This window comes from Oncorhynchus tshawytscha, linkage group LG34, assembly GCF_018296145.1.
Source record: "Oncorhynchus tshawytscha isolate Ot180627B linkage group LG34, Otsh_v2.0, whole genome shotgun sequence".
In the NCBI taxonomy this organism is placed as follows: Eukaryota; Metazoa; Chordata; class Actinopteri; order Salmoniformes; family Salmonidae; genus Oncorhynchus; species Oncorhynchus tshawytscha.
In genome coordinates this window covers 9749062-9773365 of record NC_056462.1, presented here as the reverse complement: position 1 = coordinate 9773365, position 24304 = coordinate 9749062, and the positions used below count along the sequence as shown (strand labels likewise).

General features: G+C 42.6%; 2 protein-coding genes across 5 annotated transcripts in view; one reads left to right on the top strand and one right to left on the bottom strand.

Annotated features, from left to right (window-relative positions):
* LOC121841796 overlaps nt 1–24304 on the top strand; it is a 314557-nt gene that overhangs the window by 135734 nt on the left and 154519 nt on the right. The window lies entirely within an intron of this gene.
* LOC112231940 (zinc finger protein 583) overlaps nt 1–24304 on the bottom strand; it is a 969163-nt gene that overhangs the window by 931192 nt on the left and 13667 nt on the right. Inside the window, exons 1-5 of one of the 4 annotated variants that reach the window (XM_042311878.1) lie at nt 16013–16657; nt 11825–11955; nt 8564–8755; nt 1990–2139; nt 1465–1576 (exon numbers count right to left, since the gene is read on the bottom strand). The exons of 2 other annotated variants lie outside the window; for them this stretch is intronic. In XM_042311878.1, the coding sequence (XP_042167812.1) occupies nt 1465–1576; nt 1990–2139; nt 8564–8755; nt 11825–11955; nt 16013–16295 (868 nt within the window). In that variant the 5' untranslated portion in view covers nt 16296–16657. Of the gene's footprint in view, nt 1–1464; nt 1577–1989; nt 2140–8563; nt 8756–11824; nt 11956–16012; nt 16658–24304 lie in introns of those variants that run through there. One more of the 4 variants, XR_006080755.1, reaches the window with a different exon arrangement.

The window sequence follows — 24304 nt, the reverse complement described above, 5'->3', positions numbered from 1 at the left end:
GGGCGTGCAAAATTATTCAGCCCCTTTACTTTCAGTGCAGCAAACTCTCTCCAGAAGTTCAGTGAGGATCTCTGAATGATCCAATGTTGACCTAAATGACTAATGATGATAAATACAATCCACCTGTGTGTAATCAATATAAATGCACCTGCACTGTGATAGTCTCAGAGGTCCATTAAAAGCGCAGAGAGCATCATGAAGAACAAGGAACACACCAGGCAGGTCCGAGATACTGTTGTGAAGAGGTTTAAAGCCGGATTTGGATACAAAAATATTTCCCAAGCTTTAAACATCCCAAGGAGCACTGTGCAAGCGATAATATTGAAATGGAAGGAGTATCAGACCACTGCAAATCTACCAAGACCTGGCCGTCCCTCTAAACTTTCAGCTCATACAAGGAGAAGACTGATCAGAGATGCAGCCAAGAGGCCCATGATCACTCTGGATGAACTGCAGAGATCTACAGCTGAGGTGGGAGACTCTGTCCATAGGACAACAATCAGTCATATATTGCACAAATCTGGCCTTTATGGAAGAGTGGCAAGAAGAAAGCCATTTCTTAAAGATATCCATAAAAAGTGTTGTTTAAAGTTTGCCACAAGCCACCTGGGAGACACACCAAACATGTGGAAGAAAGTGCTCTGGTCAGATGAAACCAAAATTGAACTTTTTGGCAACAATTCAAAACGTTATGTTTGGTGTAAAAGCAACACAGCTCATCACCCTGAACACACCATCCCCACTGTCAAACATGGTGGTGGCAGCATCATGGTTTGGGCCTGCTTTTCTTCAGCAGGGACAGGGAAGATGGTTAAAATTGATGGGAAGATGGATGGAGCCAAATACAGGACCATTCTGGAAGAAAACCTGATGGAGTCTGCAAAAGACCTGAGACTGGGACGGAGATTTGTCTTCCAACAAGACAATGATCCAAAACATAAAGCAAAATGTACAATGGAATGGTTCAAAAATAAACATATCCAGGTGTTAGAATGGCCAAGTCAAAGTCCAGACCTGAATCCAATCGAGAATCTGTGGAAAGAACTGAAAACTGCTGTTCACAAATGCTCTCCATCCAACCTCACTGAGCTCGAGCTGTTTTGCAAGGAGGAATGGGAAAAAATTTCAGTCTCTCGATGTGCAAAACTGATAGAGACATACCCCAAGCGACTTACAGCTGTAATCGCAGCAAAAGGTGGCACTACAAAGTATTAACTTAAGGGGGCTGAATAATTTTGCACGCCCAATTTTTCAGTTTTTGATTTGTTAAAAAAGTTAGAAATATCCAATAAATGTCGTTCCACTTCATGATTGTGTCCCACTTGTTGTTGATTCTTCATAAAAAAATACAGTTGTATATCTTTGAAGCCTGAAATGTGGCAAAAGGTCGCAAAGTTCAAGGGGGCCGAATACTTTCGCAAGGCACTGTATCTATTATGTTCTGTATATGTGTTTCTCCCTTACCTTGCTCCCCCATCTTTAGTCCACTCAGCAGGTCAATGCTATCTGGTCCATCTTCTATTGTCTCCTCTTTGACTATCAGCAGATCAGGCTTCCCATCCTCCATGTCTACTGACTGTAAGAGATACAGAGTGTGAGGATGTTGGATCAAGAAATCTGATATGAGCACCCTGCTATGGAGCATTTTCTGATTGTGCAATGAGGGATTGCTATAAGTACTATGCGAACTTGTTAGTTGATTTGATACTATGCAAATAACTTGATTACTTGACACTTAATGGTTTGGTCATTCAAAGGCATGGTCCAACACTTAAGACAAAATGAATCAAGACCTGGGGCCATATCCACAAAGCGCCTCATAGTAAGAGTGCCGATCAAGGATCAGGTCCCCATATGTGTAAATAGGTCTTATTCATTTTTATCTAAAGGAGTTAAACTGATCCTAGATCAGCACTCCTACTCTGAGAGGCTTTATGGATACGGGCTCTGACATAATACCATTCAGACAGTAGTTTACAGTGGGCTCACCTCATTGAGACTGTGTGTGGTCCTGTTCTGCTCAACTGGGTCCTTTGTGGGTTCAGGAGGAGGTGTCGTCTGGTTTTCCTCCTCAGGGTTCCCCAGACCCTCCTCATACCCCTCCTCCTTCACCAGCAGTACCTCTGGACCCTCCTCCTCCTGGAAGAGACAGGTGATACAGATTACACAGACATACACTCCCTCAAGTATGTACACACAGGTAATAAACACAGTCAACATGGAGTGTTTACCCATCCCCACTATGTTTGAGTCCTATACTGTAGTTACCCATCATGGTGGACATAAATATGTGGGTAAAAATGAGTCATCATCAGGCAAACCTGACTTAAACTATTTTGACGTGTACAGTAGGTGTTTGTTAGTGTGCAGGTATATTTATTTATATTTAAGTGTATATTGGTTATAAAGCGCTGTTTGGTGTATGCAGAATAGGGTGAGATCAGATGTGATGTATACTAAAGAGAGTATCAATGAAAGTCTTAGAATGAAAAGTCCCATTTTGTGTTTATTAAACATAAACAAGTGTTAAATACACCATGTGAAAACCACACAAACACGTCTCTCTGTGTGCCTGGCAGACATCTCAGCTTGGATGTCAGCCCACGATCACAAGTTCAACCTCGACAAGACGGAGCTGCTTATCTTCCCGGGGAAGGCCTGCCCGCTCCAAGACCTCTCCATCACGGTTGAAAACTCCACGGAGTCCCCCTCTCAGAGTGCAGAGAATATCAAAGCAATGGCTCACTCCTGCAGGTTCATGCTCTGACAAGTGCGACCATTCCTCACACAGGAAGCGCCGCAGGTCCTAATCCAGGCTGTTTTCATCTCCCTGTTTACACAGGGAACTGTCCCTCCCTACCTTCAGCCTATGCTCAAACCCTACACCTCAACCCGAACACCTCTGGTCTCTTGGCCGTCCCACTAACCATGTCAAGCAGATCAAGAGATACAGTGCCTTCAGAAAGTATTCATACCCCTGGACTTATTCCACATTTTGTTGTGTTACAGCCCAAATTCAAAATGGATTAAATAGATTTTGTCTCACACATCTTCACATAATGAGAGTGAAAACATGTTCTTAGACATTTTTGCAAATTTATTGAAAACTAAATATCTCATTTACATAGGTGTAATTGCTGCCAAAGGTGATTCTAACATGTATTGACTCAGGGGAGTCTTTCTGGGTAAGTCTAAGAGATTTCCACGCCTGGATTTCTCTTTTCAAAATTCTTCAAGCTCTGTCAAATTGGTTTTTGATCATTGCTAGAAAAACATTTTCAGGTCTTGCCTTAGATTTTCAAGTAGATTTAAGTGAAAACTACAGTAACTCGGCCACTGAGGAACATTCACTGTCGTCTTCTTCGTAAGCAATTCCAGTGTAGATTTGGCCTTGTGTTTTAGGTTCTTGCCCTGATGAAAGGTGAATTCTTCTCCCAGTGGCTGGTGGAAAGCAGACTGAACCAGGTTTTCCTTTAGGAGTTTGCCTGTGTTTAGATTCATTCCATTTGTCTTAATCCTGAAAACTCCCCAGTCCTTAACGATTACAAGCATACCCATAACATGAAGCAGCCACCACTATGCTTGAAAATATGGGGAGTGGTACTCTGTAATGTGATATATTAGATTTGCACCAAACATAACACTTTGTATTCCGGACAAAAAGTTAATTGCTATACCACATTTTTTTGCAGGATTACTTTAGTGCCTTGTTGCAAACAGGATGCATGATTTGGAATATTTTCCTTCTTTTCACTGTCACGAGTCCGACCGAGGGTGGTTTCCCTTCCCGGTTGGGTGGCGCTCGGCGTCACCGGCCTATTAGCTGCCACTGATTGTCTTTCCTCCCCCTCCTTGTATGTTTATTGGTAGCATCTGTTGGTGAATGATTAGTTTGTCTTTATTAGACAGCCAGCCCGCCTGGTTGTTGTGCGGGATTAATGATTGTAACCTTCGGCTCTAATGTAGAGGAACGTGTTTGTTCCTGGTCGTGAAATTTCAGTTGTACCTTTCTCATTCCCCGTGTTTGGGGCCGTTATTATTGTGAGCACCCTGTGGTGCGTTGGTGCATTAAAAGAGCACAGCCTTGCACTCTCTGTCTCCTGCGTCTGACTCCACACCCACGACACCCGGAGCATTACATTCACTCTGTCAATTAGGTTAGTATTGTGGAGTATCTACAATGTTGTTGATACATCCTCAGTTTTCCATCACTGTCATTAAACTAACTGTTTTAAAGTCACCATTGGCCCCATGGTGAAATCCCTGAGTGGTTGCCTTCCTTTCCGACAACGGAGTTAGGAAGGGCATCTGTATCTTTGTAGTGACTGGGTGTATTGATGCACCATCCAAAGTGTAATTAATAAAGTCACCATGCTCAAAGGGATATTCAATGTCTGCTTTTTTTTGTTTTTACCCATCTACCAATAGGTGCCTTTCTTTGCTAGGAAAACCTCCCTGGTCTTTGTGGTTGAAATTCATTGCTTGATTGAAGGACCTTAAATATAATTGTATCTGTGGGGTAGAGATGAGGTAGTCATTTAAAAATAAAGTTAAACACTATCATTGCACACAGAGTGAGTCCATGCAACTTATGAGTCTTGTTAAGCACATTTGTCCTCCTGACCTTATTTAGACTTGCCATAACAAAGGGGTTAAATACTTATTGGCTCAAGACATTCAGCTCTGATCCAATTCTGATCGGAGTAGTAATTTGATATTGTGATGCGTGTATGATTTCTTTTACTTGTCCATTTGGACACCTTAAGTCTATATTCCTGTTGTGCGACTATTTTTAGACTATTTATTTAACTTTATTTCCCAGACGAGGACAAGCGTTAAAGAGAAACTGCCCCTAAAAAGCAGCTAATCTCTTTGAAAACAGCCTGTGTGGTATCGATATGAGTCAGAAACATTTATTCTAGTGTCAAAATTGACTACTAAGAGTAAGTAGGATATTTTTGGTCCCGAGTGGAGCAGTGGTCTAAGACAATTTGCCCAGCGTCGTCTGGGTTTTACTGGGATAGGCCGTCATTGTAAATAAGAATTTGTTCTTAACTGACTTGCCTAGTTAAATAAAGATTACATTAACATTTTTGTAAAATAAATAAGTCAGTCTCATCTAAAACAAAGTTGAAAAAAAAATGTTTATTTTAAATGTTTTATTATTTCGCTTTTTGGCCTTAATTTAAGGTTAGGGTTAAGCAAAAGTTTAGCATTGTGGTAAAGGTTAGGTTTAAAATAACATTTTAATAAAGATACATTTTAGAAATAGGCTGTGTTTCTGACTTTGTGGCTGTGGTAACAACCCAGAATTAGCTTGACCCCGAGTTAGTACCCTGGTGACAGACTGCTTCATCAACAATAGTAAATGTGTGTTATGTGAAAAGATGTAAAAAAAAATAAAAAAATACCCGGTTTGATAAGCTAGTAGGTTAATTACTCAGCCAAGCAGATACAAGTAGTAGATCATTTTGGTTGTGAAGTGCATTATCAAAAGCATTCTCCTCTCTTCATAACAAAATGCAATTAACCCCTTGGCTGTCTATTGTATAACGCTGTCACAGGCCCGTCCCAGTCAACCCCACCTCATGATATGAGGAAGTCAATTGTTTATTAGGATTGCATGCTGCAGTTGTTTGAGAAATGTCCAGTTTGCAGCCGAACAGCCAACATACAGAAGACCAGCAAGAGGACCCTCAACATCACGCAGACATGCCCTCGCTGTGAGCATTCCTATAAATTGAACAGGGAGGACACTTGAATCAGATTGGTCAAATTTGACCTGGTCAAAACTGTTTAGCCATTTTTTCCCCCCCAATTCACCATCATAACCTAGCCTGGTGGAACCAGCCTGATCGCTGCGTTTACCATTCTATTTTACGTCACATATCATGATATCTGAAGTGAAATAGAAAGACATACTCAGCGATCAGGTTGGTTCCACCACGCTAATCATAACCACTATTGATAATGTAATCAGTGCTCTGTGTGTGTTTGTATCAATGGAGGCTGCGGAGTGGAGGACGACTCATAATAACGGCGCGAATGAAAAGTTTGATGTATTTGATACCATTCAACTTATTGCAAGATGATGTGATGGAGTCCTGACCGACAGACGGGCTTGATACTGACGTCTCTGAATGGACCATTTAATTCAATTTTTTTTAAAAAGACAATGCAAGGAAAAGTTATCAGTCAATATGGGGAGGGAGAAACTGTGTATTCTGCACCAGGATCAGGGAACTCCTGTTTTATACGGGACACGACACAGGAAGGTATGACCACTGACATGTTTGCTAAGGCAGCCACATTACCGCCAGACAAAATGCAGATAGGCAGAGTATCTGTATCGGCTGGGAACGACAATGAAAGGTCAAAGGTTCACATTGTTATATTAGCAGAATACTGCTTCTTTGGTATTATGTAAAGTGTTGTTTATTCTACATGGACATGTTACTACATTTGAAAGTTATCAAAATACTTAGTTTAGAATATTGACATAAATTTAGCAATCACGTTTTTACACTGTAGGCTACTGACCTATTCAAAGCTTCCTCTGGCATCTCACCATACATCTATCATCTGCCTGTAGTTGTTGTACTCAACAAGCAGGAGGTTTGTTTGTTGTGACTGGGGGGGGCTGCTGCAGTCAAGGTTCTGACATATGAGTGTGTCTTGGTGGTGGCAAGGACAAACACAAGAAACACCCACATTATACCACACCCCCCCAAGCCATCTCAAGTATGGCTTCCGTCATGGCCGACAGCATTTCTTGAGGAGCAAGTTCAAAAACGACGCCAAATCAGCAGCTGCAATTCCCCCTGAATGTTGAGCACTGATTTACTATGACTTTGATACTTGGTTCTCACCCAGCCATCTTAAGATGAATGCACTGATTGTAAGTCGTTCTGGATAAGAGCATCTGCTAAATGACTAAAATGTAAATGTAATGTCTCAACTAAAACTCTGCACAAACTTGATAAACTCCATTTATTTTTTAATTAAAAAGTATCTTGGGGTAAAAAATTAAGTAGTTGAACGGAAGTAATGAAACAGGCATTTGTGAACATCATATAGCAGAGTACAAAAATAATATGTAACAGTCTCTTTAGGCTTCTACACTGTGTACAAAACATTAGGAATACTCATTATTTCCTTGACAGACTGACGCCAGGTAAGAGCTATGACCACTTATTGAAGTCACATGTTAAATCCACATCAATCAGTGTAGATGAAGGGGAGGAGACAGGTCAAAGAAGGATTTTTAAGCCTTGAGACAATTGAGACATGGATTGTGTAGATGTGCCATTGAGGGTTAATGGGAAAGACGAATTGAGGCTGTTCTGAGGGCAAAAGGAGGTGCAACTCAATATTAGGAAGGTGTTCCTAATGTTTTGTACACTTAGTGTATATGCCTTATGTATCACATGCAATATTCTACCCAGGAATAGTCGACACTGAAATCTGTTACTCTTGTTAAAAAAAAAAAAAGTATCTTCTTTATGCAGGGTTTGATCTAAACATCAGAAGCTATCGAGTGGAATGATTCTTTTCTATGTTATAGAGTGGAATGTTTTTTCTGCTGGTGTATCCTGAGATAGCTCCTTTCTGAGAACCTCTTCCCACAGTGCGTACAGGCGAACGGTCTTTCTCCCATGTGGACCTTCAGGTGCATCTTCAGGTTGCCAGCCAGGGAGAACCTCTTCTCACACTGGGGGCAGCTGAATGGTTTCTCCCCTGTGTGGACCCTCTGGTGCCTCTTCAGATCACCAGACTGGGAGAACCTCTTCTCACACTGGCTACAGCTGAAGGGTTTCATCCCTGTGTGGACCCTCTGATGGATCTCCACCTTCTGGGGGCAGCTGAAGCCTTTGTTGCAGAACTTACAGAGGAACACCTTCTCTTGACTATTGTCTGATGTCAGTCCCCCTCCCCACGCCCTTTGGTCCTCTGAGTTCAATACCTGATCGAAAAGGACACAGCCGTGTGAATCGGAAGGTGCCATTGATGTGGACACTGGGTCGCTTTCCCTGAAAGAGTGTAAAGGGGAGTTGGTGGCAACAATATGATTTGTCTCCAAGATTCCCCTGTAATCTAAGAAATCTCTGCCTTGTGAGTGTTCTTCTAAGTGAGTCTCGTCTACATTCCATGTCAGAGGAGCGTCGCCCTCCACTTTCACATCATCTACCAATGTAACCTCTCCTTTCTTATCTTGGCACCCTTCAGAGTATACACTACTACTGTACCCGTTCCAGTAACCTCTAGACAGAGCAGTCGGTCTCTCTAAACCCATGGGCATGTTGCCAAGGTCCATCTCTGTAGTGTAAGAACAAGACGGATCATCACCACCAGAGTCTAACGTGTCATCAAGGGAGTAAACCATCCTCTGGCTCTGGTGAAATACCGGTAAATACTCTGAGCCAGGAGCAGGAGGACAGCCCAGTTTCCCAAGTCTGCCTGGGTCTGATCTGTGATCAGATCCTGTTGGTAATAGCCTGTGTGTTACAGTTAAAGTCTCGGCATCTCTCTCTGACTTGAGGACGGTGTTCGGCGCTCCACTGACCTCCGTGATGCTACGTCCGGTCCTGGGCTGGGGTGAGCTGGCGGTGGTGAGGTCCACCGTGGCTTCAGGTGGTGCCACTGTAGCCACTGCTCTAGTTTGGGTGTCTCCGCTGTGCCGTGGGTCCTCTCCTTCAGTCCTCTCCTGCTTGACCAGAGACGACCCTTCAGGACCTGCAGCCTCTGAATCTGCAGACTGACACAAAAGAGGAGGTTATTACCGGTACATGATTTGAATTGTATAACAATGTCATAGGAAGTCTCACAAGCTCCCCTATGGCAGATAAATTAGGATGTACATGTAAGCAAATTGGGATATGTATATGTGGGATATGTTCCAGGATTCATCTGATAGCATTCAGGAGTTTGACACATTAGGCACGGGCTTCATCTATAAGTGCATAGACGAAGTAGACCCCACAGTGATCATCCGAACGTATCCAAACCCCCCAAAAAACATTGATTAAATGTAATATCTGCGCTGGGATAAAGGCTAGAACTACTTCTTACATGGAATGGGACACAGACATGGACACACACAAGAAAGCACACTACGAGCTTGGAGGAAACATTAAAAGGACAACATTGGAGGAAGGTGGAATCCTATTCCACCGGCTCTGATGCTCGTCGTATGTGGCAGGGCTTGCAGATGATAACAGATTACAAAGGGAAACCCAGCTGTTAGACGCCCAGTGATGCAGAATTTCCAAACGAGCTAAATACCTTTTATGCTCGCTTCGAGGAATACAACACTGAGTCTTGTGAAAGCCCCAGTTGTTCCAGATGACTGTTATCTCGCTCTTTGTGGCTGATGTGAGTAAATCTTTTAAACAGGTCAACACTCACAAGGCCTCCGGGCCAAATGGAATCTTCTCAAAGCATGCGCAGACCAGCTTGCAAGTGCCTTCTGACATTTTCAATCCCAGTCTGTAATCCCAACATGTTTCAAGCTGACCACCATTGTCTCTGTTCTCAAGAACTCCAAGGTTACCTGCCTAAATGACTATCGCCCAGTAGCACTCACACCTGTAATTATGAATTGCTTTAAAAGGCTGGTCATGACACACAAACACCATCATCCCAGACCACATGGACCCACTTAAATTCGCATACTGCTCCAACAGATCCACAGATGACGCAATCTCAATGGCACTTCACACTGACCTCTCCCCCCTGAACAAGAGGGGAAATAAGTATCTGAGAATGCGGTTCATGAACGCCGAGCTGTAGTCTAACATCATAGTCCCCTCCAAGCTAATCCCAAAGCTGGGGACCCTGGGACTAGAGGCCTTCATTGGTCCAAAAAGTTGGACCCATTCCAAATTGGACCTGGGGCTTTTCCATCCACACCGGATATGCATAATTTATTTTTCAATATAGAGGCCCGTTCCGAACTAATAGCTGTCATAGGTTATTTATCATGCAATAGGATTTTGTAGTGGCTACCTGTCTTGCATCAAACCGGGAGAAGCTAGTTAAGCTAGCTTTGCCCCACACAGAGAGACTATGACTGTAACCTATTGCCGTTTTGATGACTTATGTTTGGCCAACAACAAGTCACATGCGCCACTATTGTGAAAAGCAAAGCGCAGATGGATACATTTCGCTCTCTCTCTACCGCAGTAGTCGCATTCGGATCCTTCCGGACAAGTCAGTTAAAATTACACATACCCAAGACAATTTCAGATCCGACCCAGACCAGTGACATTATTTAGAATTCTGGATCAGGAACCGCTCGGGAATTCAGGTACCGGTGGATCAGTGAAGACCTCTACCTGGAACTGGACACTTTCCTCTGCAACTGGATCCTGGCCTTCCTGACGGGCCGGTACCATGTGGTGAGGGTAGGCAACAACACCTCTGCCACTCAACACGGGGCTTCTCATAGGTGTGTGCTTAGTCCCCTCCTGTACTCCCTGTTCACGACTCCAACACCATCATCAAGTTCGCTGACGGCACGGCGGTGATAGGTCTTTGTGGTGCTAGTACAACAACATCTCCCTCAATGTCAGTAAAACCAAGGAACTGATATTGGACTACAGGAGAAAGAGGGTAGAGCATGCCCCCCCCACACCCTCATCGACGGGCCATAGTGGAGCGGGTCGAGAGCTTCAAATTCCTTGGCGTTCACATCACTAACGACTTAACATGTTCCATACACACCCTCACAGATGTGAAGAGGGCACCATAGCACGTCTTCCCCGTCAGGAGGCTTAAAAGTTTTGGCATGGGCCCTTGGATTCTCAAAAAGTTCTACAGCTGCACCATTGAGAGCATCTTGACTGGCTGCATCACCGCTTGGTATGCCAAATGCACTGCGGTCAACCGGAAAGCGTTACAGAGGTTGGTGTGGACAACCCAGTACATCACTTGGGCCGTGCTCCCTTCCATCCAGGACCTCTATATCAGGCAGTGCCAGAAGAAGGCCCGAAAAATTGCCAAAGCATCCAGCCACCCAAGCCATAGTCTGTAAATGGTACCAGAGCATCGACACTGTAGCTTCTACCCCCAAGCCACAAGACTGCTAAATAACCATAAGAGTGCTAAATAACCATAAGAGTGCTAAATAACCATAAGAGTGCGAAATAGTTAGTCCGGTAACCAATTAATTATCTGCACTGGCCCTTACACGTGGTCTGCCACTGCGAGGATGATCAGCTGTCCATCTTGTCTCCCTGTAGCGCTGTCTTAGGCATCTCACAGTACGGACATTGCAATTTATTGCCCTGGCCACATGTGCAGTCCTCATGCCTCCACGCAGCTTGCCTAAGGCACGTTCACGCAGATGAGCAGGGACTCTGGGCATCTTTCTTTGGGTGTTTTTCAAAGTCAGTAGAATGGCCTCTTAGTGTCCTAAGTTTTCATAATTGTGACCTTAATTGCTTACCGTCTGTAAGCTGTTAGTGTCTTAACGACCGTTCCACGGGTGCATGTTCATTAATTGTTTCTGGATCATTGAACAAGCATGGGAAACTGTGTTTAAACCCTTTACAATGAAGATCTGTGAAGTTATTTGGATATTTACAAAATATCTTTGAAAGACAGGGTCCTGAAAAAGGGAAGTTTCTTTTTTTGTTTAGCTCCATTCTAGTATATTGTATTCCTCTTGTGTTACTATTTTCATGGTGAAGTCTACACCCGTTGTATTCGGCGCATGTGGCAAATAAAATGTTATTTGATTTTAATAGCTGAGTGGACCATTTCTGAAATAAAACGGGACACATTTGATGCACTGTAATTTCTAATGTTACACTATGACACTAACCTCTATCACAATAACATGCTGGGTTGAGGTTCCAATCCCCTCATCTATAGCTATGGGTTGGTCATCTCTCCACACATTGGGTCCCGCTGTCTTCACAATGCTCCTGTGGCCTACAGTGAGATGTCCTTCGCCTGTGAGTGATTGGGGGAAAAGAGGTGGTTAGGTTAGGTACTGTCAATGCTCAACGCTATATTGTACACTATTGACACTGTTTACAATTGGCAAGGATGGAGGGTATGCAAGGTAACACTTCTCATAACTTCTTGATATACTATTTATTGATTGATTATGTTCCATGCATCACATTGTTTTTATTGAGTATGACAATAAGACATTCAGTAAATCAGAATCGGGTTATAATATGATACTGGCAGTGCACGAAATCTGGCTTGCCTACTACTTACTTAAACTGCATACTGTGTACTAATCATACTATATATTACTTAGAATGTGCTGTTTAGCAATAACGTATGCCCTAAACAACAAATACCAATATACTAGGCTCATCCATACTGACAATGCTTCATCTAATTTGCAATTTCGCTGTTCTGTGCAATTCGTTCATTTTGGTAGCACATCCCATATTTGAATATCAGCTATTTTTGCCTACTATTCAGTGATGTAAAAAAATATAAATTGTAAAGTACAGATACCCCCCAAAACTACTTAATTTTAAGTACTTTACAACTGTACTCTTTTACTTCACTACATTACTAAAGAAAAGTATGTAATTTTTACTCAATACATTTTTCCCTGACACCCAAAATTATTGGTTACATTTTGAATGCTTAGCAGGATAGGAAAATGGTATATTTCACAACATTATCAAGAGAACATCGCTACTGCCTCTTATCTGGCAGACTCACTAAATACATGCATATCTTGTAAATTGTCTGAGGGTTGCAGCATGCCCATCCGTAAATTAAAACAAAAAATTTTAAATGGTGTCGTTTGGTTTGCTTAATAAGGAATTTGAAATTATTTATACTTTTACTTTTGATATTTAAGAATATTTAAAACCAAATACTTTTAGAGACTTTTACTGGGTGACTTTCACTTGAGTCATTTTCTATTAAGGTATCTTTACTTCTACTCGGGGATGACAATTGGGTACTTTTTCCACCACTGCTACTATTTATAGGTGACGTGATAAACAATGGACGCTATGCGAGAATTCTATACTGAATAAAAATATAAAAAACGCAACATGCAACAATTTCAAAGATTTTACTGATTTTACAGTTCATAAGGAAATCAGTAAATTGAAATAATTCATTCGGCTCTAATCTATGGATTTCACATGACTGGGAATAAAGATACGCATCTGTCGGTCTCTGATCTGCAGAGGCTGTATTGTGCAATTCGGGAATTTTGTGATTGATGGTTTTATTATTTCAAGTGTAAACTACCAGAATTCAGTGGCTACAGACATACAAATTGATAAAAGCTAAATACCTGTAAATTTAAAATGTGTCCCATCTATCTTGCTGTGCAGGTGGCTAGCAGGAAGCTCACTCGGTCTCAGCCTAGGCTAATTATTTGCTGGAAATGGTGCAGTTTACCCTCCCATCACTGTATTAACTCATCAAGACCCAACATAACATTACAATGTAACCCAACTCAGGTGTAGCCCTACCTTAGAAGTAAGCTGTGTTTTTAGACTAGTATTGCAACCTTCTACATTCAGACTTATTGAGAAATGTGTGTCTGTGTTAGGCTGTGTGTGTGGGTGGGGAAGTTTGTGTCTGTGTAGGCTGTGTATGCAGGTGGCACGGCACAGCTTTGGGCATATTATTGGGCACTCTAGGCCTAATCAGTTTGACCTAATCAGTTAGGCTACTGAATAGAACATACCTGTGCTATATAGACTAAATCTTACTAATTGGTAAATAGTTAACCTGACTTTTGTTCAGGATTATGTAATCCCAATTATATGTACTCCTAAAACCCTGGTGTGTGTGCGTGGCAGCTTACCCCATAGTGTAAGCATTCTTAAATACTAACGCACAGCACACTATGTATTCTATCTTCTTTATTCTCCAGGACATATGTATATAACCTGTTACCAATGCTGCTACTGTTCGTCATATTTGCACTGTTACTGTACACTTGACCATTTCAAATCAAATCAGTTTGTCACGTGCGCCGAATACAACAGGTGTAGTAGACCTTACAGTGAAATGCTTACTTACAGGCTCTAACCAATGGTGTGAAAAAAAAGGTGTCTGTCTGTGTAGGTAAGTAAAGAAATAAAACAACAGTAAAAAGACATCTGAAAAAAAGAGTAGCAAGGCTATATAGAGACACCTGTTAGTCAGGCTTATTGAGGTAGTATGTACATGTAGGTGTCGTTAAAGTGACAATGCATATATGATGAACAGCGAGTAGCAGAAGCGTAAAAAGAGGGGTTGGCAGGTGGTGGGACACAATGCAGATAGCCCAGTTAGCCAATGTGCGGGAGCACTGGTTGGTCGGGCCAATTTAGATAGCATGTACATGAATTTTGAGTTAAAGTGACTATGCATATAAGATAAACAAGAGTAGCAGCAGCGTAAAAGAGGGGTTGGGGGCACACAATGAAAATAGTCCAGGTAACCATTTGAAAATAGTCCAGGTAACCAGGAGTCTTATGGCTTGGGGATAAAAACTGTTGAGAAGCCTTTTTGTCCTAGACTTGGCTCTCCGGTACCGCTTGCCATGTGGTAGTAGAGAGAACAGTCTATGACTGGGGTGGCTGGGGTCTTTGACCATTTTTAGGGCCTTCCTCTGACACCGCATGGTGTAGAGGTCCTGGATGGCAGGCAGCTTTGCCCCAGTGATGTACTGGGCCATACGCACTACCCTCTGAAGTGCCTTGCGGTCGGAGGCAGAGCAATTGCCGTACCAGGCAGTGATGCAACCTCTCAGGATGCTCTTGATGTTGCAGCTGTAGAACCTTTTGAGGATCTCAGGACCCATGCTAAATCTTTTTCGTTTCCTGAGGGGGAATAGGCTTTGTCGTGCCCTCTTCACGACTGTCTGTGTGTGTTTGGACCAATCTAGTTTGTTGTTGATGTGGACACCAAGGAATTTGAAGCTCTCAACCTGCTCCACTACAGCCCTGTCGATGAGAATGGGGACGTGCTCGGTGCTCCTTTTCCTGTAGTCCACAATCATCTCCTTAGTCTTGATTACGTTGAGGGGCAGGTTGTTACTCTGGCACCACCCGGCCAGGTCTCTGACCACCTCCCTATAGGCTGTCTCATCGTTGTCGGTGATCAGGCCTACCACTGCTGTGTCGTCAGCAAACTTAATGATGGTGTTGGAGTCGTGCCTGGCCATGCAGTCGTGGGTGAACATCCCTGGGGAGCTCCAGTGTTGAGGCTCAGCGTGGCAGATGTGTTGCTACCTACCCTCACCACCTGGGGACAGCCTGTCAGGAAGTCCAGGATCCAGAGTGAGGTGTTTAGTCCCAGGATCCTTAGCTTGGTGATGAGCTTTGAGGGTACTATGGTGTTGAACGCTGAGCTGTAGTCAATGAACAGCATTCTCACATAGGTGTTCCTTTTGTCCAGGTGTGAAAGGGCAGTGTGGAGTGCAATAGAGATTTCATCATCTGTGGATCTGTTTTGGCGGTATGCAAATTGGAGTGGGTCTTGGGTTTCTGGGATAATGGTGTTGATGTGAGCCATTACCAGCCTTTCAAAGCACTTCATGGCTACGGACATGAGTGCTACGGGTTAGTAAGGAATTCCCCACACCTGGTTGTCCAGGCCTTAATTGAAACCCCTGGACTAGGAATTTACCTTTTTCGATTACTTGGAAAATACAACATTCTAGCAATGATAACTCCTATCCTCATGAAATAAAGTGTTCTGTGTTCCCAAGAAGCTTCTCGATAACATGGAATACAAAGTATAACACCAGAAACAGTTTAATTTTGACCTCTAACACTCTCCTATCTAGAACGCAATAATGGGTATTCGGAAAAATGGCCATTGTGTCTGCAATATTATTTTTTCTTTCTTTTAACCAAGCAGGTCAATTTAAGGTCAAATAAATAAAATATTACAAGATAGCTTAATAATCAGGGTAAGTATTGTATACTATCCAAAAACTGACTAAGACCCAATTCTGGGTAACACATCTGAACAACATGCCCAGAAAATAACCGAACAACAGGCACCTCAGCCTTCTCCAAAAAAGTACCTCTTGCCATTCCTCTGTATCGGTCGAGGATCTTGACACTACTGGGACGACTGGTGAGGACGCGCTCGCGTATTGTCCTCTCTGCGCGCTCCCGTGACACCTTCAGTTCCAGTAGCTGTAGTTTCCTCCGCAATCCCCTGTTTTCTTTCTGGCTTTGAGACATTTCCAAACGAAACACTGCATAGTCGTCGTCTACGAGTTTACAGATCTCTGCCACGGCTGCATTCGCTAGCACCTCCATAATCGAGGCTATTTGAGTGTGAAAAACCATATCGTTAGCCATTGTTTACTAGTATCGTTAGCAGCTAGCTGGCGTTACCTAGAAAACATCAACCAAGTCCCGTCTCCAAACGCGAATTAAAGACTACCCGAGTTAAGTACGTGTTGTTTTGCAGTTAAAATGAATCGCATTGAGTTTCAGGGTGTTAATAAATGTCTAAAAAATAAAAACGCTAACGTGGAAATTGTTCTTGATCACTACTCACTTCCGCTTATTACTTATTTACATTTGTATTGTCGCGACCAACTGAAAGGTGCTTACACCGCCACCTACTGTACTGGAGTGTGAGACCGTCCTCCAATTATTCTCTTCACTAAACCTGAGCTGAGTTCGAATACTCATACTAACCGTACTATTTGTGACGTGAATTGAGTATATAGTATGCTTTTTGGTAATAGTGTGGATATAGTTTCTATGCAAAAAGTTATCGGATGACATTCTACATTTGACAAAATACAAAGTGGACACTTTTTCCGTGCTTTTAGGGCCGATAATGCATTTTTTTCCGAAAATAGGCGTGGCTTCACATCGTTTTCAGATTTGAAGAAAATGGCGAAAAATATAAATTGAGCATTTCAATGTAATGACTTTTCAAATAAGTTACGTTACAGGTTATGTTAGCTACACTATTCTTACACACCGCATAGAAATACAGTAACCGGTATATTAGCTAGGTACCTAACGTTAGTTGGCTACTAATACATTGAACTTGCCAGGCAGTATTATTAACTATCTGCTATCTAACTACCCAACGTTTATTGACTTGATTATTCACATTGTTCTTAGCTAAGTGGTATATTCGTTTCAATCGACATTGTTCATTCTGGCTATCTACTCCGATTTCAAGCAGAATAACTGATGAGTGAGAGTGAGGTGTACTCTGTTTCATTTGTTTCTGGAAGTAGCTAGCCAACATTAGCTAGTTAACTTGGGTGCTTGACTACTGTTGAACGCTCGGATCAACACGACTCCTCGACCAGATCATGCTCCGAATTTATGAACTGACAACACTCTGGATTTACAAACGCCCTGACTGCACTCTGGCACTCCAGATTGAATTTACAAACACAAACCAAAATCATAAAATGTTTAGCTAGTTATTTGTTATGCTAACAAGCTAGCAAGAGGTTGCATAGCAACAGCATCAACTTCCGGTAGACAGGCAAAGCTCTAGTAAACTCAACTGAAATGACAGTTCGTTTACAGTATACTAAAATTAACGAATAGCATACAGTATGTAGTATATAGTCATTAAGTATGTAGTATACAGTATTTTAGTATGGATATTCAAATACAGATCTGGATTTATTTCTTGTAAAAATATGTTTTTAACTTGAATCCCTTTTCTCCCCAATTTCATGGTATCCAATTGGTAGTTACAGTCTCGTCTCAACTCCCTCAACTGCAACTCCCGTACGGACTCGGGAGAGGCGAAGGTCAAGAGCCGTGCGTCCTCTGAAACACAACCCAGACAAGCCGCACTGCTTCTTGACACAATGATCGCTTAACATGGAAGCCAGCCGCACCAACGTGTCGGACCTGGCCCGGCACATGAGTCGCTAGTGCGCGATAGGACAAGAACATCCCTGCCGGCCAAACCCTTACCTAACCCGGCCGACGCTGGGCTAATTGTGCGCCACCCCATGGGTCTCACGGTCGCGGCCGGCTGCAACAGAGCCTAGACTCGAACCAGAATCTCTAGTGCTCCAGCTAGCGATGCAGTGCCTTAGACCCTCCCATACAGATTTCTTTGAAAAAATGTCTTCCCTTACTATTCATCCCATTGCCTCTGCCAGCAATGTAACCCATTTTCCCTAATCAATATGTACATTTCTCTAATTAACTGCACCTGTATATCCACAATATTATTTTTCACTGCTTTCTTTGCTATTATATCTACTACATAATTTTAACTAACTCCTGTATGAGTAGGAATGCAACAAAACTGAACAACAGCGTCAGTACTTCTACAAATGAATCCTCTCGTTCTGATTTTCCAGATCTTAAACTACACAAAACTGATGCAGAGTCCAAACAAATTACTACTCTTGGTTGCACCTCTATCCATTGCAATACAACAATCACAACCATTTCTGTTGAATATACAAATAAATTACTTTATTTTCTTCAATCAGGCTAAGATCAACATATGGTCTTGTATAAAACCACAGTGGTACATGTCCTATTGTCACAGATGGCTCTAAAAAAAGGTCCCCGTGTCTATATTCATCAAACCCCTTTCCGAATCTCAGGGGCTCCCTCTTGATATTGTTCATATTCCCAGCAGTCTTCCAATACTGCCAGCGTAGTATCTACATGTTATCAACCTCTTAAGGATTTTCACCTAAAATGAGATACCCAAATCTGACTGCCTGTAGCTCAGGACCTGAAGCAAGTATATTGCATATTCGTGATACCATTTGAAAGGAAACACTTTGAAGTTTGTGGAAATGTTAAATTAATGTAGGAGAATATAACACATCTGGTAAAAAAAAGTTTTTTTGTTTTGTTTGTACCATCATCTTTGAAATGCAAGAGAAAAGCCATCATGTATTATTCTAGCCCAGGCACAATTTAGATTTTGGCCACTAGATGGCAGCAGTGTATGTGCAACGTTTTAGACGGATCCAATGAACCATTGCATTTGTTCATCATTTTGTATCAAGAATGCCCAAATGTGCATAATTGGTTTATTAATACATTTAAGTTAATAACTGCACTCTCCTCAAACAATAGTATGGTAATCTTTCACTGTAATAAATCTACTGTAAATAGGACAGTGCAGTTAGATTAACAAGAATTTAAGCTTTCTGCCAATATCAGATATGTCCAGAGAAATGTTCTTGTTACTTACAACCTCATGCTAATCACATTAGCCTACGTTAGCTCAACCTCTACAGGACCCACCGATCCTGTAGAGGTTAACTCGTCTAAGGGATAGTGGTATTTCTCAATAATCTACTTGTAAAGCCTCTACCGGTGTAGTTTTAAAAAGGCACCATCATACATACTGCGTGCCCTCGCTTGCATCAAAGCGCAACAGCAATGTAATAGCCACTGAACCATATACAAAGCACCCATAGTTAGACGATCTGATCAAAGTATGATAAATATTCACTAAAGATTAGCGTTAGCGATGACTGGAAGTCTATGGGTATCTACTAGCAGATACAGATAGCGCAATGACTGGAGGTCTATGGGTAACGCTAATTTGCATTGGTTCGCAAAACTACCTCTAACTTCCTTCATACTGAACAGAGACATAGAAATGGTATCCACAAGTTCCTCTGATGCTGGGGAAGTAGATAAAGTGCCCCATAGCTGAACTTATCCTGAAAGGAAAACTCCACCCAAAAATTATATTTTGGTATTTGCTTTATTAGTCCATTGTTGACATAGTCCAAAAATATTTTGCTTGTCAGCAATCAAAATGATCAAGTTTTGTAACTTTCAAAATACAGAAATCATCCCTGTATGATGCATTTTGCCAACGTAAGAATCTCTGGATTAACTATCCAATGTTAGCTAAATGTTCTTTAAATGGACAATTCTGTGAGATGTCTGTTGGAAGTTTTAAATTGACACAATACCTGTTAGCAATGGTATCAGCTAGAGATGACATGCAGGAGCTTGCAGGGATTTGTAGTTTTGCATGTCTACTTTGATGCTAATTAGCATTTTTGAATCAGAGTAAATAGAGCCGAATATATTGATAAAAGTTACCTTGTCTGAGAGAAATGTACATGGTTATCATGCCAGGGGAAGCCTACACTGGAAGCCCTTAATTTAAGTGTTTCTAAAATCCCCTATGGGAAAAATGGTGGAAAAACAATTGGAACCATTTCCCTGTGTGACCTCTAGGTTTTATGGGTATTATGACACCTCCACTTTGGGGCTCTATAGTCTCAAGGCTTAAAAATCCTTATTTAGCCCGTCTCCTCCCCATCATCTACACCATGGGTGTCAAACTCTGGCCTGTGGGCCAAATTTGGCCCGCGGGGTAATTATATTTGGCCCGCGAGACAATACCAAATTACTACTAGAGCTGGCCCTCCGGTATTATACAGCGCATTCACCACTAATACTACGAATCCCATAATGCTCTGCTGTTTTCGCGTGCCAATCAGGACAGGACAGGACAAAGTAGAGGAGATGAAAAGAAGTTTGGTTTCACAACAGAATATGTTTAAAAAAGCCACATCACAAAGCGAGGCTGCTGTAAAGGCTAGTTATATAGTGGCAGCAGAGATCGCAAAATCAGCCCGGCCCTTTAATGAGGGAGAGTTCATGAAAAAGTGCATGATGAAGGTTTGTGACCTCGTATGCCCAGAGAAAAAACAAGCATTTTCAAACGTGAGCCTGAGCAGGAACACAGTAGCTGATCGCACATGTGATCTTGCCACCAATCTGTATGACCAGCTGATGGAAAAGGGAAAAGATTTTGTTGCGTTCTCCCTCGCTGTGGATGAGAGCTGCGACGCATCTGATACTGCTCAGCTGTCAGTCTTCATCCGTGGAGTGGACTCAAATCTGTGTGTTACGGAGGAGCTATTAGGATTCAAATCAATGCATGGCACAACCACAGGAAAGGAAATCTTTGAGGAGGTTTCCAAATGTGTAACTGAAATAAAGCTGCCGTGGGATAAACTCGTTGGATTAACGACAGATGGTGCGCCAGCGATGTGCGGTAAAAAGAGTGGACTGGTGGGCATGGTTCGGGAGAAGATGCGGGGGAAGAGAACTGTGCGGGTGAGCTAACTGTTTACCACTGCATCATACATCAGGAAGCACTGTGTGCCAAAGCCCTAAAGATGGAACATGTTATGACCACAGTAACACAGGTAGTTAACTTTATAAGAGCCAAAGGTCTAAATCACCGCCAGTTTAAATCTTTTCTGGAGGAGTGTGGTTCGGAATACGCAGACGTGCCGTATCACACAGAGGTGAGATGGCTAAGCAGAGGAAAAGTACTGAACAGATGTTTCGAGCTGCGTGAGGAAATATGTAAATTCCTGGAAACCAAAGGGAAGGATACAGCAGAGCTCCGGGAGCAAAAGTTCCTGTGTGAGCTGGCCTTTCTCTGTGACATCTCGAGCCATCTCGATGCGCTGAACCTGCAGCTTCAGGGGGGGGGGCGCATCATCACAGACATGTACGCTGCAGTGAGGGCCTTCAAAACTAAACTGTGCCTGTGGGAGAATCAGATGCTGCAAGGAAACCCTTGCCATTTTCCCTGCTGCCAATCCATAAAAGCGCAGATCTCTACCGCCGTGTTCCCATGCGCACAGTTTGCTGAAAAACTCAGTGTTCTCGCCGCTGAGTTTAGCCGGGATTTGCCGACTTCGATGCCCAGAAATGCAAGTTTGAACTGCTTAGTAATCCCTTCGCAGTTGATGTGGAAAATGCACCAACCAACATCCAAATGGAGCTGATTGAACTCCAGTGCAACGACACGCTGAAGTCAAAGTATGATGCTGTGGGCGCCGCACAGTTTCCACGGTTCATCCCTGACACAATGCCTCAGCTCCGCACCCAAGCTGCTCAGATGCTCTCCATGTTCGGCAGCACTTATCTATGCGAGCAACTTTTCTCCTCGATGAAGATGACCAAAACAACTCACAGGAGACGTCTGACTGATGAACATCTTCGCTCGATACTGAGGATTTCTTCAGCTCAGAGCTTGAGCCCAGACATTGATGAACTAGCATCCAAGAAGAGATGCCAGGTATCTGGCTTGGGCACATCAGATTAGACCAGTGTGCAATAATTAACGTTTTCTTTATGCACTTTTTCTTGCTACAAGGCATGGGCTTGAATGGTTGATTGATTTATTATCATTTTATTTGTAAAATTATTAGCCAGTGGAAAAAGTTTATTTTGGTATTTAAATCAGAAGGCTGCAAATAGAAAAGAGGCATACAATTTTTATTTAAATTTCATTTATTTAATAAATGAATGCCATTGATGTGTTTTTTCATTTGAAATTCGATTTTGCATGTCTCCACAATTAAATTATATATTGTATGGTAATAAGCGATGCTTGTTCCATATTCAATGTTAAAGCAAAACTTGTTTGGGTCCATATTAAAAGGTTAATTTGTTCAATGTTGGCCCGTGACTTTGTTCAGGTTTTACATTTTGGCCCACTGGGTATTTGAGTTTGACACCCCTGATCTACACTGATTGAAGTGGATTTAACATGTGACATCAATAAGGGATCATAGCTTTCACCTGGTCAGTTGCATTGGAAGAGCAGGTGTTCCCAATGTTTTGTACACTCAGTGTGCATGGGCTTTGTGCTTTTTCTGCTGATGTAGCCAAATGTATCTCCTCTCTGAGAACCTCTTTCTGCATGCGTACAGGCGAGTAGTCTTTCTCCAGTGTGGACCTTCAGGTGCATCTTCAACGGCTACTGGCGGGAGAACCTCTTCTCAAACTGGGGGCAGCTGTAGGAACGCTCCATGTAGACCCTCTGGTGCTTCGTCAGGGTGCCAGCCTCAAATCCAATTAAATTGTATTTGTCACATGCGTCGAATACTAAAGGTGTTGACCTTACAGTGAAACGCTTACTTACAAGCCCTTAAACAACAATACTGTTAAGAAAAATAAGAGTTAAGAAAATATTTACTAAATAAACTTACCTTACAACCTTATTCTAAAAATGACTACAGATATTTTTCCCTCAATCCACACAATACCCCATAATGAGAAAGAAAAAAACTTTTTACATAAGACATTTACACAAGTATTCATAACCCTTTACTCAGTACTTTGTTTAAAGCACCTTTGTTAGCGATTGCAGCATCGACTCGTATTGGGTATGACACTACAAGCTTGGCACAACTGTATTTGGGGAGTTTCTCCCATTCTTCTCTGCAGATCCTCTCAAACTTTGTCCGGTCTCAAGCGTTGCTGCACAGCTATTTTCAGATCTCTCCAGAGATGTTAGATTGGGTTCAAGTCCGGGCTCTGGCTGGGACACTCAAGGACATTCAGAGACATGTCCCGAAGCCACTCCAGCGTTGTCTTGGTTGTGTGCTTAGGGTCGTTGTCCTGTTGGAAGGTGAACCTTCGCCCCAGTCTCAGGTCCTGAGTGCCCTGAAGCAGGTTTTCATCAAGGATCGCTCTGCACTTTGCTCTGTTCATCTTTGCCTCGATCCTGACTAATCTCCCATTCCCTGCCGCTAAAAAACATGCCCACAGCATGATGCTGCCACCAACATGCTTCATCGTAAAGATGGTGCCAGATTTCCTCCAGAGGTGATGCTTGGCATTCAAGCCAAAGAGTGCAATCTTGGTTTCATCAGGCCAGAGAGTCTTTTAGGTGCCTTTTGGCAAACTCCAAGCAGGCTGTCATGTGCCTTTTACTGAGGAGTGGCTTCTGTCTGGCCACTCTACCATAAAGGCCTCATTGGTGAAGTGCTGCAAAGATGGTTGCCCTTCTGGAAGGTTCTCCCATCTCCCATCTTCTTGGTCCCCTTCATGATCAAGGCCCTTCTCCCCCTGATTGCTCTGGCCGGGCGACCAGCTCTAGGAAGAGTCTTGGCGGTTCCAAACTTCTTCCAGTTAAGAATGATGGAGGCCACTGTGTTCTTGGGGACCTTTAATGCTGCAGACATTTTGCTACCCTTCTCCAGATTTACGCCAACACAATTCTGTCTCGGAGCTCTACGGACAATTCCTTCGACATCATGGCTTGGTTTTTGCTCTGACGTGCACTGTCAACCGTGGGACCTTATATAAACAGATGCGTGCCTTTCCAAATCATGTCCAATCAACTGAAGTGACCACAGGTGGACATCAATCAAGTTGTAGAAACGTTTCAAGGATGATCAATGGAAACAGGATGCATCTGAGCTCAATTTCGAGTCTCATAGCAAAGGGTCTGAATACTTAAAAAAATAAAAAACAGATACCTTATTTACATATTTAATCCATTTTAGAATAAAGCTGTAATGTAACAAAATGTGGAAAAAGGGAAGGGGTCAGAATACTTTCAGAAGGCACCATAT